At 41.5% G+C, this 19,142-nt stretch overlaps 2 protein-coding genes across 5 annotated transcripts; both read left to right on the top strand.

Annotated features, from left to right (window-relative positions):
- The first annotated feature begins 605 nt into the window (after window positions 1–605).
- si:ch73-362m14.2 (NHS-like protein 2) lies at window positions 606–5,788 on the top strand. Of its 4 annotated transcripts, none has more exons than XM_052536225.1 (5): window positions 606–733; window positions 1,157–1,305; window positions 2,858–4,717; window positions 4,832–4,970; window positions 5,056–5,788. In XM_052536225.1, exons 3-5 carry the CDS (start codon window positions 2,929–2,931, stop codon window positions 5,321–5,323), a joined length of 2,196 nt encoding a protein of 731 aa, XP_052392185.1. In that variant the 5' UTR covers window positions 606–733; window positions 1,157–1,305; window positions 2,858–2,928; the 3' UTR covers window positions 5,324–5,788. The 4 variants fall into 4 exon arrangements, with proteins under 4 accessions (XP_052392185.1, XP_052392184.1, XP_052392186.1 ...); XM_052536224.1 differs by having other exon boundaries at window positions 685–828; XM_052536226.1 differs by lacking the exon at window positions 606–733 and having other exon boundaries at window positions 1,304–1,396.
- A 5,151-nt stretch (window positions 5,789–10,939) lies between these two features.
- Window positions 10,940–18,820, top strand: LOC127942214 (insulin receptor substrate 1-like). The gene is made up of 2 exons (XM_052537884.1): window positions 10,940–14,398; window positions 16,081–18,820. Exons 1-2 carry the CDS (start codon window positions 11,230–11,232, stop codon window positions 16,083–16,085), a joined length of 3,174 nt encoding a protein of 1,057 aa, XP_052393844.1. The 5' UTR covers window positions 10,940–11,229; the 3' UTR covers window positions 16,086–18,820.
- The last annotated feature ends 322 nt before the right edge of the window (window positions 18,821–19,142 follow it).

The following is a 19,142-nucleotide window of genomic DNA, read 5'->3' on the forward strand; positions in this document are numbered from 1 at the left end:
AAGGGCGTTTACATACATGTATGCCACAAATATAACTTTCTTATATTATAAACAAACAAGCCCAGCCCAGATGAGAAAATGGAGTAATGCATTACTTCCCATTAACAATAAATGTTTGCAGCTTCGGTGATGGACTTCACTAACTGCTGCATCTTCCAGCCAGACAGCTATAGAGACGCCTACACCTCAGCCTCATGACGGACTTCTCCATCAGCCACAAACCGGCTTCATCTCAGTCTTACGATGGACTGACCAGAGAAGAAACAGTATTTGGCTACAGCATTCACAAGAAATGAAACAAAAGACACTGCATTTACGTGCACCACATCACTTAAGAACTAACCTTGCAGTTCAATCGGCTGCATCTGAATTCTTTTCTTTGCGTTATTATATAAATCAAAACTGGATGAGGCATCTGTTATTACAGCTACGGTTACCCTCTATGATTCTCCATCACCCCGTTTGACCCTCCGTACTAATAGTAAAACATCCTCAAGACTCGTGGTCTGAGCTCGCTCATGCTGTGAAGTGCAAGGCTACAGTGAGTTTTACCACATGAAGGTTTACGATCAAACGGGCTTGTTATGCAACTGAGTTGTGTAATACAGAATGATTATATATTTCACACCTCTTCAAACATGCTCTCACACCACCTCTGTTGTTGAAATGTGGGAAATGCAGAACAATGGTGAATGTCTGTTTGGCATTGGCTGGATCTGACTTCAAATCAGCGGTGAGAACTACTCCTGCAGTGATATGCATTAGAAGCGTCATTGTGACTGCAATCTTTTTTAGTTGTTTTCATGCCATACTGCAATGCTGCACGAAGTAAGGACAATCTGTTTTATCGAAACAATTGGTGCACTGATCCTATTCGTTTGCTTAGACTTATTCTTATCAACTATGAGATCCCTGTTTCTGTTAATGCATCCCAATTGCTTATCCATACTGGCGTTGCTAACATACAGTGTGATCAGTGATATATAGGTTACAGGTTTATTGAAATTGCATTGTGGATTTGGACTTATGGCTGGGTATATAGCTGTTTTTTGACAAGCAGCACAGTGAATTTTCCAGAGTCTCTGAGGATTTGGTATTTATGTAATATGTCTCTCTCTCTCTCTCTCTCTCTCTCTCTCTCTCGCTCCTCACTCAGCATTCAACGAACTTGAACTCGGAGAGGAAGCAAGCAGCCCACTTCCTGTCGTCATGGTAACAGCATGTGAATTTGTGAGCTAGAGAGAGACAGCGATAGAGTGGGAACATCATCACACAGCACGGCTCGGTCTCCAGAGCGAATCAAAGGTAAGACGAAGGGGACAAAATGGGATATTTTAAGCACGACTGGGTTTGACATCTTCAGATCACTGGGAAATGTACTTTAATGCATTTACAGGTTTGTTGATTCCATGCCTTTGTCTGTGACGTTTGTCCTCTGCAGCAATATTGAGTATTTTGGCAAAGTGACCTCTGACTTTGGCTGTGGCAAGTTTTTTAAACGGGTTAATTTGGCCTCGTATTTTGCTTATTTGTTCTAACCTGTCATGGGTGTCATGCACCTCAATATGGTTACAAAACATCGATATTTCTGTCCGTAAGAAGCAACGTCACAATGCACACGCAGGAGCATGTGAGTAGCAAGATGTGTGCTTCTTCAGTGTTTTGTTGATCTGAAAGATTCCTCTGGTGATAGCACTCATGACAACTTACATGTCGACCACTAGTCAGTGATACGGCTGGTTATAAACATCGAGCGACAGGTTGTCGAGGTCTGAGCAACAGAAAAGCAGGTCTAAACATTCTGGTATCATTTTCAGAGCGAGCATCATTTAGGATGATGGTGTCCTTCTCAGCTAGAAGCTTGGGACAGTCTACAGGTCTCATTTAATTGCAAAACCATCATAAATAGAGGGTGGAATAGCAATATACTTCAATTTTAGAATTTAGAATTCCTATTTCTTACAGATACTTCTCTTAGATATACTGTACCTGAGATTTTAAAGTCCTTGCATTCCTGTCTCTGTATAAAAGTGAGTATAACGAATGCATTCACATAATACTTGCATGTTGGTTTATGGTGCGTTTGGCTATCTGTGACACAATCTAAGGATTTTTTACATAGATAAATGGGCTTCGGTTTTGAATAATCATGTCATTTTATTTTGAAAGGTACGAGCAGAGTGCAAATATTCTATGTGATCACTCTGTTTTTAGAGGTGTAGCGTGACATCATCTCTTAATTCACGTTATATTAATAATGAGTACGTTCTTTTTGTCCGAGGCTCTTGGTCTGCACAAGATTGAGGGGGAGATATAAAACAAATGGATTTCACAAAATCACTTAACTTCAAATGCCCATTTTTTATTTCCAAAAGTGGCAAAGCGCAGATTTTCTTTACTATTATTTAACACAGAACTCGTAAAGGCCAGCCTGTTTCTGATCACCCTAAAGACGTTTTGGCCTTGTAACCCTCCTCTGAGCATGAATGGTCCCTACTGTTCAATAAAATAACATGGTGTACCCCTATAAGTTAGCAGTATATAGTAACTTAATCAAAGCAATCATGCTTCGATGCACACGTTCTGTTGCTCATTGTCACTTGTGATAAACGCATGTGGAAATACAGTTTGAGAGTCTGCTTTCTGTCTCTATATGGATTAACAGGTAACTGTTGCCATGGCAAACACCCACTCATGTGCCAAACAGAGACCAAGATGGGCAGATCTTCTACTCCACACTATTTAGTCCACAGCATTTGGATGGTGATGTCACCCACGAGTGGAAAAGAGATAGAGTATTTGCCTTTATGTTGTAACATCACAGCCCTGCAATGAATTATTCTTTCTGTTGCCACAGGAACAGCTTGAAGGAGCTAATGGGATATCACTGCGACAGATTCATGGGAAAGGGCTGAACTAGAATCAGTGATGGAAAACACAACCTTGGTTTGTTCTGCCCAAGGCTGGTGCGGCCCGAACGTTTCCACCTTTTCATCCGAGTGGGACGATAACGTCAACTCCTTTCTGATGGCACCTGACGTGATAAAACCCCCTCCACAGTTCCAGGATCCAGAGGAGACGAGCCAGGCATCACCCACTAACTCTGCTGCCGTGATAAGACGAGATAGAGATTGCGTGAGCTCCATGAAGAAAGAGCGTAGGAGTAGGCCAACCAGTAACATAGAGCTCCACAGACGCTCCTTGTCACTGTCCACCACTGTCAATACTAACCCTGGTGTGGCCCGGCGCCGGTGCGAAAGCTATGCGCTTTCATATCCCAGCAGCAGCTCGGAGGACAGCGGCAGCGACAGCACATCCAGGAGAGGAGATCGACTCCCGGATGCCGTGCCGCGATCTAGATCTCGAAGCATCGTCCTCAAGAAAGCCAAAACTAAACCAGCTCCACCCGTGCGAACAGTGTCACTGCAAAGGCTCGCGGCGGAGAAGTATCCAGAACACAAATTACAGGGGCTCCATCTGAAAAAAGACACCCAAAGCATCATGAAACTGCCTGATCTCATCCCGTCCTCAAAGCAAGAAGTTGCTAAGTGCAAGAAACAAACTCCCACTGCTGAAGCACCTGGCAAGACGTCTGTCTCTAGTCACCGTGCACTAAATGAGCTTCGATCCAGCGAACCGTGCAAGTCTGGCACCTCAGTGGCAACTCCGATAAACGAAGGTAGTTCTGAAATAAACACATCCCCGTCTTCTTCCCACTCCTCGCCCTCCCAGCCTTGCATCTCTTCTCCTTCCAAACGCTTCGGGTCGAACTCTCCATCGAGTGGCTATGCAAGCCAATGCGAAACACCCACTCAATCAGGACCTTCTCAACTGGGCGGCAGAATGCGCCATAAGCCTTCCAGTGTTATTCCTGGCCAAAGGGCAAAAAACCGTAACGCAAGGCTATCTCTTCAGCTTCCTGAACTACAGCAGCACCCTCCTGATCCAGAACCAGTTCAGCCGAAAGCAAACCGCCGCTACTCGGACAGCGCCGAAGCCACCAGACCCAAGCAAAGGATGAGTAACAGTTTGTTGGTCATGCCCGTGGTTACTCAAGAGGATCTGAACAACGTGCATTTGCGCTCGGTCAGCAACTCCGATCTTGAAAATGCACAGGAAATTACAACGGACGTTATTCAGGAGGAGTGCCCTGCAAACAACCAAAAAGCCAAACCTCCAGTGGCTCCCAAGCCCCAGAGAAATAAATGGCCACCCAATGCCATGGCTCAGACGCGTTTTGGAACGGCTTCTGATCCAGAACCAACAACAGTCAAACCCACGGAGAGACCAGAAGACATTTACGCAATGATTAACAAATCAAAACCAACAGGGACCGTACCATCACATCTGAAGCAGGAGAAGGACTGCTACTTTTTGGAAGGACATTCTCCACAGTTGATGACCGAGTCCCGTCAGCCACAACCCCCATGCACTTTTGAAGCACAGAATCCAGATGCGTTCCCCTTCAACACGACCACCTATGAACTTCATAAGAAGAGAAGAACGCCACCACCGCCTCTGACGAAGACACCAGCGGTGGACAATTCACTTTATTATAACTCCGCATCTCAGAAAAGCCCAGACGATGCCCAGTCTCCAGACAAACTCTGCAAGTCCCCGAAGTCTCCAATCTCTGCAAGTCAATATCATGTTACCCTTTATGGTGTCATTCCATCTTACCCTATGGTCATTGAGCAACAGCACTCAAATGCACCAAGTAAGAGAACTGTAATAAGCTGAATTTAATCTTTTGGTCTGTGAAACTGCTATAGAGTGTAACCAATGGCTGCTTTCTTCAAGGCTCATAATATCCCATTCTTAATGTCAACAGATCATTCAACTTATAATGTAGAGAAGAGGGACCGAACGCCCGATCTTGGTCCTCTACAACTGGTAGGAGAGGAAGACGATGTGTTTCTTTACAAGTCCAAATCTCAAACGACAGAGGACCTATTCACCATAATTCACAGGTAAATACTGTAGTTTCCAGTCCAGCTCCAGTCTTGTTTTAGAGTTGGCTTCTGTTCTTTGTCATATTCCTTCCCCATTTTGCAGGTCTAAAAGAAAGCTCCTGGGTCGTAAAGACTCCTTCGAAAATAAGCAGGGTGACCCTGGCACTCAGGCGCTCGGCGGTGGAGCTTCCCAAATCAGTTCTCAAAATGACAACTTCATGGCTCTTCTGAGAAGGACGAGAAGTGCCAAGGCTAGCTGCAGTGAACGAATCTCCGCCACGGAGCTCCTCAGAAGCTCCAAGCCCACGGCTAACATCGCCGAAAACATGACCCACTGCAAAAACAGCCATGAAAAGACACACGGTCCATAAAGCATCTTTATGTTCAAAGTCACGTTTTATATCTAAACTACTTTGTGACAAATGCCATGTTAAAGTTCTGAAATAATATCAAAGTATCAAGAAACTGGCGTGTAAATATCCGCTTTCTTGTTTTGAATGAGATCTAAAGTAGAGCTTTAAGAAATTAAGATGTATATCTTCCTGAAGCACGTTTGTTGTTTTGAAATATAACAGAATGATTCACATTTGTAAATTCAAGTATAGCTTTATATGTTAATGTAAATATAAATGTTTTAAGAGTTGAGATGCTTTCCTGAGAAAATATCACAGTAGTAGTCACAATGTTCCTGAATATTAAAACATTAATAACTGGTTGTGTTTGGACTTCCTGCCTTCGATGAAAATAGCAGACTATTGTATTTCAATGACTGTTTTAAAGATGTTCTGCTGTAGATTTGCACATGTTCAGTATATTAAATTACTTTTCAGAAGTGACTCTTGATTATTTTGGGTTTCTCAGATTATTCTACAGTAGATTCACCCTTTGCATGCATTTAATTTGTTTTATGGTCACAGAAAAGCATTTTTTATTGTTTATGCATATAGTTTATCATGTATCTCTTTATATCAAAGTACCATTAGGTACGGTGGATTTGTGTGAGGAACAGCTAGCAGACAAAACAATGAATTTGTGTTAAAAAAAAAAAAAACATGCACTTCCTCTTGGAGCTTTAATGTTATTATCATAAATAGATTGCTGCTTGAAAATTTGACTTTTTGTGCATTTTGGAGAAGCAATGCAGTTTAAACATTTCTCCTATCAAAACATTCACATTTGATATATGGTAAGTTTACTAAACTAGTAATAATATACATTTGATATCGCATTATGAAGTTCTTCTCAAGCAATCAGTTCTGTTTTAACTCATAACGATGTTGCGTTGATTAATCGCATCCAAAATAAAAGTTTGTCTTTACATAATATTTACATATATGTGTACTGTATATCTATATGTATTTATAAATACACACACATACATGAAATATATAGAATATACATTCATATATAACATAAATAATATATAAAATGAATATATAAATAGCCTACATGTAAATATGCTTGAGAAGAGCTTCATAATGCAATATCAAATGCTTGCATAACAATGTCACAAAATTAACCTCAGTATATAAACAGAAAGCTGAATATATGAACTACATTAGTTAACCTAAACTAAAGATATTAATTCTTCTAATGCACTTCTTAATCTTAATAATGATTTCAACATTTCTATTGCATTATTATCGTAATGAAATGTAATCAAAAGTTTAAAGTATTAAATGGACCTAAGCCAAAATTAACTAACAATGAACAGTTGCATTTTAATTAACATGAACAAACACAAAATAACATAAACAAGAATAAAAGAATAAGGCAACTTTCCTGGGCTTGCATAAACCTAAAAAAAAAAAAACTTAAAAAATCACAAAATATTTTTTTTTTTTTTTTTTTTTTTTTTCGGTGAAGAATATCATGATGTAAGAATATAAACTTTTGGTTGTTGGTTATTTTTTGCAATAAAAAGCCAAGGGAACCAGGGTGATGCTAACTTCCAGACTGGTGTATAAAAGCCTCATCCCTGTTAGTATGTGGGGTGTAGTTTGCGTCATTTTCTCATAAACTTGATAATTAGTCCAAAGCAGACATGTTTTGACCATTGTTCATACACATACCAGTGTTGTGCCAATTCTGACCACCCGCCAGATTACCCCCCACTTAGTTTTGGTGGGTTGAGGAGTCTGTGTGGGGTGAGGTTAGGTTTGGGCAATCGGGTAGAGATTTGAATGAAGGAGGTAATCATTTGGCAGGGGGTCAAAATTGTGCACAACAGTAATTTAGCGATAATGATAAACTTTTCAACCTGGCAAATTGCCAAAAAACTGCCAGGATATACCAATATTTTCTAAACTGATTCACACTGTAATTACAGTATGCGGCAAAAACAAAACAGGAAAAACACCCAGAATACCTGAGCAACTGCTTTTTATATTTAAAATCTGAAATAATGCACATCATATCTGTGTCCATTTCTTCTTAACTGATATGAAAATACCAATATTAAAATAGCTAAACTGCTGACAATTGTCAAACTAACACCATCTTCTCAGACAGGTGTCTCCTCTTTTTCGGCACCATCTACACGTCCATCATATTAATGGCAAGCGCTCGCTGAATGTTCGAGAGTCTGCAGCCCGACTCTCAACACTGAAAATATGATATTTCAATGATTCGGTCAGAGGATCCGCACTAATGATTCTGGAGATAGATTTCAGATAAATGACCTGATTTTGATTAAATAATTTAAAAGGCTGAAATTCATTTTATTACTCTTGATTCGGTCATGTGTTTTAATGTGCAGCAGCTGATTTATTTTTGTTTTGCATTCTGTGGTAATCATTTTTGTAATAAATGGAATAGCACTAATAAGCATACAGATAAATGTTATTTCTGTTTATATATTATTAAAAGTAGGGTGGGTGATTTCCGAGAGGATAGTACTTGCACGCTAGCTTTGAAAGCATAAGATTTCACCCTCCCTGCAAATCGCTCTCCAAAGCCACGCCTCCTTCAAAACACAGGCAGCGACACGGTGAGAGACGGCTTGGTGGAGGGTTGAATGCTAAGCTTTTCAGATTACCTCATGTTGCAAAACATTACTGTATAAAGTGCATAGTATTACAATAATAATGCCTTTCATTCTTGCTCACTCTGCAATAGAGTAATGGAACTCGCTGATGACGTATACAAATACATACACTGACAGGCAGGTTGGACAGCCATTCATAGCCCTCGGACCAAAGAATATGTTTGGACAAACATTTTATGGTCCTACTGTAATGAAAGGGGCGTGACGAAGGGGTGAGGATCCAAGTGCAGGCTTTAAAAAACAGACAGGGTCTATTAACAATAAACAAGTATAATCCAGAAAGAGACAAAACAGGCAAAGATCAGGGCAGGCAGCAAACAATCAGGAAACCGGATAAACAGTCCACGGTCAAAAACCACAAAGACACCACAAGGAAATAACAGAAGACTAACAATATGAGCAATGAGTGTGAGTAAAACCAGGCTTTAAATAGGGTGCGACTGATGAGGAAACAAGATACAGGACAAGATACATTCAGCAAAGGATTATGGGAAATGTAGTCTGAGATAGAATAGCAAGAGTCAGAGGTGGAGTGATTCTAGTGGAGTTCATGGGAGATCATGAGGCCTTCCACAGATGACATAAATATAAATACATTTAGTGTTTGCTATCAGGATATGAGGAGACTTTTGACCAGCACAACAAAAATGTACTTGAATCAAATTACCTTCCCTGCTTTTAATTTCTAGTCAAATGTCTCAGTATTAACCTTTGTCTTTTAAAGACATTCATTAAGATTTTTAAATGTTTTTGAAAGACGTTTCTTATACTCACCATGGCTGCATTTATTTGAGCAAAAATACAGTAAAAACTGTGAAATATTATGTTTTCTATGGTAATATATTTTAAATTGTAATTTTGTAATTTTTAGAAAAAGCTGAATTTTCAGCATCATTACTCGTCACATGTTTCAAGGTGTTTTATTTGTCACTAGCACCATATTTGCAGACAAACAGAAGAATCACCATTTCTCTTCTCTCTCATCAAGTGTTTACATTTTCAATGCACTATATAAAAGTTTGTATAAAAATACAAATATCCACAGTCAGTGCAATATAAAGCAGATTTTTGTATGAATGTAGCAGCATTGTCCTTATACTGAACACACACGCACACACACACACACACACACACACACACATATATATATATATATATATATATATGTGTGTGTGTGTGTGTGTGTGTGTGTGTGTAGAGAGAGAGAGAGAGAGAGAGAGAAACAGTAAATTAATTCAGAAATCATTCTAATATGCTCATTTGCTGCTCAAGAAACATTTCTGATTTTTTTTTTTAAAAGTTGTGCTGCCTCATATTTTTGTGGAAACCGTGAGATGGTTATTTCAGGATTTTATGTATAGAAAGTTAATTTATTTAAAATAGTAATCAACTGAAATGTATAGATATCTTAGCTTTCACTTTGAAACAATTTAATGCATCCTTGCTGAATAAAAGTATTATTATTGTTTTAATCTTCCCCCTAAAGTTTGCTGACATGCTAATTGTAAGGCCCCTTTTTGGTGGCAGCCACTGATGGATGAAGTGAACGCTGATCCTGAAAATACATTTGTAATGTTAATGCATTGTCAAATTTTGTCCCGCAGATACAATATCTCTTATAATATGTTAAAGCTTCATAACCGATTAAACCGAAGTCTAGTATAATCTGTTACTTTACACATTTTTGGATAATACAAAATACTATTTTTTTTATTCCTTTTGAGGTTACTTCTGACCTAACTCGTTTATCACAGTGGTTTGAACAGGGCAGCTCTGTACCATATTGATATAAAAATTCTAAGAAAATGTATTCCATTCTTTGTTATCAACAACATGAAGTGCATAAAACATGATCACATTACATCAGGGTTTGTGAAGGAACTTTCTTTTCATTAAAATGTTTCATTGAAAAAAAGAAAAAATTGTAAAATAAAATAAATCAATATTTAATGTTTTTATGCCCTCTTAATTTTGAGCATAATTATAGCTGTCTAACTAAAGGCCGGTCTGTAGTGCAATTTCACAAATCTTGTATAATTTTTTTTTTTACTTTTAGTAACTTAGACAATGGCCCCGTTTTTTTGGAAACAGTCCATTCCTTAAAAATTTAATATTACTGCTTTTTATTTGTTTGTTTGTTCAGGAGTATTTTTTATTTCTTTCCTAATGATATATACTCATGTAATTTATTATTTATTTTTTTATTACTGTTTAATCTTATCTCTTGTGTGTTGTGTTGAGATAAGATAATGTCTCCATCTCAAGGTAAGTTTGTTGAAGCAGCAGTTCTCCAATCTTTTTGCTTTGTTATAATAACATATGATGCATTTATGCAGTGTTGATAAGAATGCAAATAAGATTATTCAATAAACCCAGCACATTTTTACACATTAATTCATCTCCTGCATCTTCCCCTGCTTCTATGGCTGATAAAATAATTATTTTTTGCAGTATTTTATACTATACACTATTTTGATTTGTTGATTGATATGCTCTTAAAGTGTGAAGCCATGTTTTATATTTATATTTTTTGTTTATCATGGCCACTACACGGTTTCTGTACTTCTATGCTATTTTCATACACTTTGCTTTTATTATAAAATTATTTGAATTGTGTTATAAGATAAACTATAAAAGAGTAGGAGTCACCAAATTTCTGACTGATAGATTATCGCAAGATACTGTAATTAAAAGCCATTTCAATATTAAAAAGATGTAACACTATATTTTTTATGTAAAATTAAGCATTCTTATTCTCGTTACAAAGATATTTACTACAGCACCAGAGTCTGCACACAGAGGCAGCAGACGGCAGATCTCCCTTCCAATAGACAGACGCCGTTGCTGGATTGACGGCTCTGATTGGTTAAGAAGACTGTCCATCACAGCTTTTTTTCGCAAGCGGACCAATGAGAGACGTCTGGTGACCCCGTTCACACCGCGCAGTGCGCTGACGTGCTCGACACGTGATGTTTTCGCTGGGCTGTAGTGATGTGTAGCCACCATGAGTGAAGCGGGCAAATAAAGATTTATCATGGCAGCGAGCGATGATGGAGGCTCTGCGAAGATGCAATGTTTCGTCGCGCTGAATAATCACCAGGGGGATACATCGGAAAGCAGCACGGATTACTCGAACGTGTAATTGTATCTGAGCTAGGAACGCGCAGCCAACAGAATGGGCCGTGCATCAGTGTAAAGCGGAGGTAAAGTGACCTTTCATCGCATTGTCCCATGGAAGATCGGCCGCGTTTACCGAATCACGGCGTCATGTTGACACTAGAGGCACAACCGCGTCGCGCGGTCATGAAAACATCCGACATCTCTTGTGCTGCTGGGGAGCCTCCATCCTCCTCCTCCTCCTCCTCCACCTCAATCAATAACAACGGCTCCCGTTTGCCCATGCACTTAACAGCCTCCTCTCATTCTCAGCCTCAGAGGAGGTACCATCCGCCTTACCACTTTAAAGTGCACCATCTGTTCCCGGATGAGAGCCCTCAGGATGCTGTATTGAGGAAGCACTTGCCACCGCTCCAGTATAAAGTGCACGATTCTGCCTTCTGCCGCGTCCTGAGCGCCGACACCACCGCTGCTGCCCTGGCCGCCGCCGCCGTCTGCTCCGCCGGTGTGGACCGGGACATATGGAAATGTGGTTATCTCAGAAAACAGAAGCACGGCCACAAGAGGTTCTTCGTCTTGAGGGGCCCCAGCAACCTCGGCCCCAGTCGGCTGGAGTATTACGACAGCGAGAAGAAATTTCGAAACGCCCTTAAAGCTGCTGCCTCTGGTGTTGTGTGCCCTGCCAAGAGGGTGATTTATCTGTCCCAGTGTTTTACGGTGAACAAGAGGGCTGATGCTAAGAACAAATACCTCATTGCCCTTTATACTAAAGATGAGTATTTCGCCGTGGTGGCGGAGAGCGAGCAGGAGCAAGAGGAGTGGTACCTAGCCCTCACCGAACTTATGGCGGAGGGGAAAAAGGGGCAGCTAGACAATGACGAACTCGACGACGGTTATGGTACGATTTCGCCAGGTACTATTTTCAAGGAGGTGTGGCAGGTGAACGTCAAACCTAAAGGCTTGGGTCAGACTAGGAATCTAATGGGCGTGTACCGTCTGTGCCTTTCCACCAAGACCATTCACCTGGTGAAGCTGAACTCGGAGACGCCTGCCGTCAACCTGCCGCTAATGAGCATCCGCCGCTGCGGCCACTCCGAGAGCTTCTTCTTCATCGAGGTAGGCCGCTCTTCTTCCATCGGTCCCGGTGAAATCTGGGTGCAAGTCGAAGACTCGGTGGTGGCGCAGAACATGCACGAGACCATTCTGGACACAATGAAGGCTCTCAAGGCCTTTCCTGACTTCAGGCCGCGAAGCAAAAGCCAGTCCTCCGGCTCGAACCCCATGCCGTTCATCACTACTCGCCGACATCTCGGCAACCTTCACCAGAGCCAAACCGGGCTGCAGTGCCCCTCCAGGACAGATTCAGTGACGGGCACGCCACCTACAGGGAAAAACAGAGGGCGGGGTCAGCGCTACCGGACCTCCAGCGAGGGCGAAGGCACTCAGGACCGCCCCCTCAGCTCTGGAACAGGCAGCCTGGTGCACCTAAATACTCCCATTCTCAGCGTGGGCAGGGAAGAAAGCGGCAGCTGCTGTGCCCACGCCTCACCAGGTTCCAGCCAGCACACTCGGTCTGCTTCACTTCCTGTGTCTCACTTCCTGTCTGCCGCCAGCCCCATCAGTGTGTCCAGCAGCAGCGGGCACGGCTCGGCCTCTGAAACCCACACCCGCCCCTCAAGCTCCTCCATTTGTGGCTCCCCTAGTGATGGAGGCTTCAACTCGTCTGATGAGTTCTGCCCCAGCCCGTGTGACTTCAGGTACTTTCACACAAGTTGCACCACTCCCGAATCCCACGGCAGCACTCCGCCCATTCGAGAGGACTATCGACTGACTGAATACATGACCATGGATTGGCACAGAGATGGGGCGAGGACTTTCGAAGAGGAGAGCAGTTACATGGAAAGGACTTTCCTCAAGTTAGCACATTCATCCAAGCCAAAGCTTGGCGGGGGATTGAGTATCACACAGCAGAAAGCTACACAAACCTCATCTTCTTTAGATGAATCAAGCCCGGTGGAGTCCAAACGACACCAGGTTTGCTCGTGCCTGCTGAAGTCAGCCCATAAGTCTTACTCTGAATTACATCACCCAAACAAACCTGCCTTGCTCAGCTCTGAGTGTCAAAAGAAACTGCCAAAAGACGATGGCTATATGCCCATGATCTACAGCATTGCTCCGTCTCCAAATGCAGGTTACATCCCTATGCAACCCCGAGCAAACCACCCCAGCACCCTGGACATTCAACCCTGTTCCTCGCAGCAAGCGGACCGATACGGCTACATGATGATGCTCCCAGGCGAAAGCCTCTCTGGTAGAGAGCAGGTGGAGTATGATGACTACATGGACATGTCACAACTTAGCGTGGCCGAAGGCTTTTCGCAGGCCTCGCCTGAAGGTCCAAAGACCTCGTACTTCTCACTCCCACGCTCTTACAAAGCCCCGTCACGAGAAAAGTGTGAAAAGATGGAATACATTCCCATGTCCCCAACTGAGCCCTTAAGCCCACCTAGTCCTGGAGAGTACATTCACATGGACTTTGGGTCTCGTCCCACTCACATCGCTGCTGCTTCTCCATCCTCCGTAAATTCGCCCTCCACTCCTCCTCCTTCTCAGCCCTGCTATCAACACTGTTGCTCCTCACCAGACCATGACTGTTTGGGCCCAAACATGGACAGCCTCCTGAAGGACCACCCTCCTCGACACTCGCTCGTAGCACCGTGGAACCCGCCCAACTACGCCCGTCCCTTAGGGTGCTCTTATGGGCAGGCATTGACTAATTTAGATCCTGAAAAGACGCACGTCGAATGCGGAGATGGTCTGTTGAGAACAATGCAGCACCTTTGTATCTCCGAGCGTCTGCCATTCGGTCATCCGGAGCTTAAGGTCATCAGGGCGGACCCGCAGGGAAGGAGACGACACAGTTCAGAGACGTTCATCCCCTCGCCTGCTTCTTTTATTGGTGGTTGCGGAATCAGGCCCTCAGCCAATCAGAATCTACCCGAAGATAGCAGATGGCAAAACTCCGGCTCCTTCGATAGCATGTGGTCACACGCGGATGCTTCTCGTGACACGGCAGCCCTAGCGACGAGCTCCGCTAGCGGAGGGACGCCTCAGAACACCTCATCCAGCTACCTCAACTACATCGCTCTGGACCTGAGAGAAGTGCCCAGGGTCACACGTGATACTCCCCCTCCACACCCAGATCAAAATAACCTCCAAGAGAGCGATGCTTATGCTGGTATAGACTTCTCCGTTTCGGGAGGACGTGCCACTGCCTCAAAAGGTTGGTTGCATCTCTGTCTCCCCTTATGCAACAAAATCAGTGACAGCTAGTAGCCCTCTAAAAGCTGCATGCTGCATCAACATTAATTACTCTGTTTGTCGAGTAAAAATGCAAATAGCTGAGACAGTTATTGAAGCAATTATGTGATGTGATGTAAAGTAACCTAAACAGTCTATTTGTTAGGATGCAGTTGTGAATTGCACCGTTTTTTTTGTGTTTTTTTTAATCAAATGAGTCTTTCCCTGAGGAGAGACAATGGAGCAGAATTGTTCTGTCAACTTGATAAGGGCATGTTGTTGATAAAGTGAGAAGAGAAACTATGAAAAATGTTGCTATTGCTTTCAAAGATGCTCTTTTTTCCACACTGTATTTTTGAACTGATTGAACATGATTTGAAATTTGGTTTTGCACTTTGAATAGCACTGGGAAAAGAGCACTTCATGTGCACAGAGCAGCTGTACTAACATAGAGATCATGTGATGTGCAAATATAATATAATTAAAGGAATCCACTTGCATGCTGCCTAAGAAACTTTGCTTTCACAGTTTTAACAGTCAAGTAAAACCTTTCACCAAGAAGATTTAAAATGCTTTTTTTTCTGGTTTATCACAGATTCATTATTGCTTTCGATGTCCTACATAAGTTTTAATAAGAACTTTAAGTCATACATGTAAGCTTAAATTATTTTTCAAGTATATTTAGTATTTATCAACCAACACTACCAAAAAGGTTTTATTTATTTATTTATTTGTTTTACTTATTTTTGACTTGACGAACATCTAAGCATTATTGAATCAAAATACATTTATTTGAGAAGCAAAATGACTTAATATATTAAGTCTTGTTTTCTGGAAGATTTATCAGAATTTTGTTTGTTTTTGCCTAAAACAAGAAAGCATCTGCCAGTGGGGTAAGAAAAAATCTTAATTCAAAGGGTAAACAAGATTATTTTTGTTGTCCCATTTGGCAGATATTTTTTCTTGTTTTAAGCAAAAACTAGCAATATCTAGATATTTTTTTTCTGAAAAGTAATTTTGTTTATTAATCAGGATTTAAGAATGTCTAGACAATCTTTAGAAAATGTAAAAATACCAAGGTTTTTTTTTTTTCTTTTTTTGCAGTGGCTAATAAAAGGTTAAAGGTTTTTTTTTTTCTCTTAAGCTAATAGTTAAGAGATGATATATCATAAGAGATGAGAGGTATATATTTGCTGGAATCAAATAACTTACAAAAATCAATAATTTAAGAATTTAGGAACACTAATTTGTGAAGCAAAAAAGCATATTATTAAAATTTTCATAACATACTTTAAAAACAAAACAAACACACAAATAAATTGTCTGCACATTTCTAATTGATGGTTATATTTTTTTTATAAAATCAGCATCTGCTGTAACAACCTCTAATGGGTTAAAAATATATCTGAATCCACCATAAAGTGTTCTATCAGTGTGTTCTTTTGGAACCATTTAATATTACTATAGTAAACTGCAACAAACTACTGATTTGTGTGGTTCCAATCTATAAATGAGCTCTCATTCATAAATATAAAGTTGAAGTTGATTGATGTCCAAAGTGACTTTTATTCAAACCCATGACCTCTACTGTCTGAAATACAAGGATGCTAACATCGAACACATTAAGCGTTTCATAACGTGCGCTCTATCTCTGTGCCCTTGCAGATTGAGTGACTCAAAAGCTGGTGCTCGGAGGGGAATCAGGATACGGAGAATCCACTGAACTCTGGAACGCCGAAAAGCAAGCCGCCTCCTCCTCCACCTCCTCCGTAGAACTCCAACAACAAAGACTGAGAAACTGCACAACCTCTTATGCTCTGTATTTTCCACATAACTGCCTCAACAACTGGTTTCATTTGTCTGTTTTTAAGATGGTCCTCACTGCAGAACAAAAGATGCAGGGGGCGTGGTTAGATCTAGATCCAACTCCTCCCACCTAACATATACCTTAACCTACGAGTCTCCACCCCCTGATCCCTAAACCCACCCATCACCACCCCTAAACCTACCAATCTCCACCCCTAGACCCACCCATCACCACCCCTAAACCCACCAATCTCCACCCCTAGACCCACCCATCACCACCCCTAAACCCACCAATCTCCACCCCTAGACCCACCCATCTCCACCCCTAAACCCACCAATCTCCACCCCTAAACCCCACAATCTCCACCCCTAGACCCACCCATCTCCACCCCTAAACCTACCAATCTCCACCCCTAAACCCCCTCCCATCTCCACCCCTAAACCCACCAATCTCCACCCCTAAACCCACCCATCTCCACCCCTAAACCCCACAATCTCCACCCCTAGACCCACCCATCTCCACCCCTAAACCTACCAATCTCCACCCCCTAAACCCCACCTATCTCCACCCCTAAACCCACCAATCTCCACCCCTAAACCCCACCCATCTCCACCCCTAAACCTATCAATCTCCATCCCCCTGGATCTTGTGTTCTGTAGTGAGGGGCTACTGCGTTTTTGTCTGAATGATGATGTTTGGTTTATTTCTTTCTTGCCTCCGGTCTTAGAGTGCGTTTGCTAAATTAGAACTGTGAGCTTCAGATATATAGCACTTCTTTTTTTGTGTGCATGGTATGAAACGCATCATAGCTCTTTGGTTACAGGTTTATGTTTCTCCATGCAAAATCGGATGTAAATAGGAGAAGCTTGTATATCATTTTGTAAAAGCCGTGCTCATTACCCTGACACTGGAGATGGTCCTCACTGCAGAACACAAGATCCAGGGGGCGGGGTTAGCTCTAGAGCCAACTCCTCCCTCCTTACATGTACCTAAACCTACTAGTCTCCACCCCCTTGATGTGGATCCAACCACGCCCCCTGGATCTTGTGTTCTGCAGACACTCACCGCATTTATTTCCGCCCATTTTTATTTGTATAAAGAGTATTTTTTTAGGGGTAACACTGTAAAAGGGTTCAAGCTTGTCATATGGACCACTAGTGTACAGTCGTGAAATCATCTCACCCCCTGCGAGATTGTCTGAGAAATGAGGAAACATCGGGCGAATTCAAAAGTACGACATGCTTCAAAACGAGAACGAGAGCACCTTTTAGCAGAGACAGTGTTTCTGAGTCAACTGGATTCTACCTCCTGTTCACACCGTTAGGAAAACACTCACAAAATCCTTTCAGCCTTGCCTGTATTAGTGTGATATCAAGTATTACCGACTCGAGATGCAAAACACTGTCATTTTTTCTGTCCTCGTTTAAAATAGCCTTGTTTACATAGACTGGGAGTGATTTTGAGCCAGGATGTAGCCACTGGTCACCAAACAACGATGTTTACTACTTATTTGTGTGCATTTCACTACTAGTCTTACAAACTGCCACAGTACTGAAGGATAACGTCGTGCTACTTTGCATTCCCCACGTGGCACATCCTTGTTTGTGTTAATTTATTGATTATTTATTGATCGTCTGTGTTTATTTATTGAATCCAGTGTAGTGACGTTCACCGTTTGCTGGTGAGCGCATTGGTACGAATATAGTATTACTTGCTGAGAGGCGGAGTTCAGTGTAAATACAACTTCACACAACCTGTTTTCCCCTCATCTCTCAAGCCTTTCTTAACTAAGAGTTACTAGAGCCTCTTTTTTTTTTGCCTGTACCTGGAAGCTTTATATGAAGAGATTTTGGGTTGAGGTTGTGGTTGTGGTTGAAAGCTGTGTAGTAAGATGTGTACGCTTTACAGTAGTAGTCCAGATTATGTTGGGACGAAACCATACGTCGGTGACTTTTTCCCATTGGTTTTGGTAGCGGCCCGCTTGCGTCCGCTCTCTTTCTTTGACTAGCTTCTGTCATGCTATTGTGTCATGATATTGCGTTGCTTTAATGTAAAATGTGAAATTAAAAAACAGTAGTATACCGTTTCTTGGGGATTTTTCTACACAATAACTACAGTGACAGACTGGAAAAATAATCTGACTTGTGTTTCTTTTTATACTAGGGGCTCTACTGAGGTTATATTTTGGGGATACTGATATTGTTTGGAATTGTGTCGAGTTGGTTGCCTTTTAAAATGACTGAAAGGAAGCTGGACTAAAGAAATATCTGAGATGGGCAAAGTCTGTGTCAACTCACTGTTCATTTGGTCAGTACTCACTTACGCTGAAAGCTTGTGATTGGGTTGAAACATCATGTTGATAATAACGACTAAAGCAGACCATTATCAGCGCCGTCTTCCTTTTGTAAATATTGTAATTTTTGATATCCCTTCTCTCGCCAACACGCTACACAGCACCTCGCTTGGTTTCAAGGATGAGGGTGTTTTTTGTTTTTATTTGGTCACTTCTGCATTTTTATATTTAGTTTTTTTTGTGTATATTTATTAGATTGGGTTTTGCTTGTAATAGAGCTATTGCAATAAAAAAGTGCCAAGGTATCCCTGACTGAGTCATGTGCTTGTGATTTCTCATGTCTAGTGGGATGCAACATTGCTGTGGACATGGCCAAAAAGACTATATTTACAGTTAAGCAACAATTATCCATTGATGGGATATATACATCCCACCTATTCAAAAACTATGTCGATAAAAAATGAGGAGGGTAATTTTATAGATACATATTATATATAATCTATTAGTAAATCAAGTTACATTTCCTGAATTATAAAAAAATAAAACACAAAGATGGACTACCGTTCAAATGTTTGGGGTTGGTAAGTTTTTTTTTTATGTTTCTTATGCTCATCAAAGCTTTTATTT

Source organism: Carassius gibelio, chromosome A21 (genome assembly GCF_023724105.1).
Source record: "Carassius gibelio isolate Cgi1373 ecotype wild population from Czech Republic chromosome A21, carGib1.2-hapl.c, whole genome shotgun sequence".
NCBI lineage: Eukaryota > Metazoa > Chordata > Actinopteri > Cypriniformes > Cyprinidae > Carassius > Carassius gibelio.

Excerpts from the sequence above, each read along its gene's own strand:
- LOC127942214 (XM_052537884.1), top strand. The coding sequence starts at position 11,230 with ATGGAAGATCGGCCGCGTTTACCGAATCACGGCGTCATGTTGACACTA.
- si:ch73-362m14.2 (XM_052536225.1), top strand. The coding sequence starts at position 2,929 with ATGGAAAACACAACCTTGGTTTGTTCTGCCCAAGGCTGGTGCGGCCCG. Across the intron at positions 4,718-4,831 it reads ACAGCACTCAAATGCACCAA|ATCATTCAACTTATAATGTA; the intron begins GTAAGAGAACTG and ends TAATGTCAACAG. Across the intron at positions 4,971-5,055 it reads CTATTCACCATAATTCACAG|GTCTAAAAGAAAGCTCCTGG; the intron begins GTAAATACTGTA and ends CCCATTTTGCAG.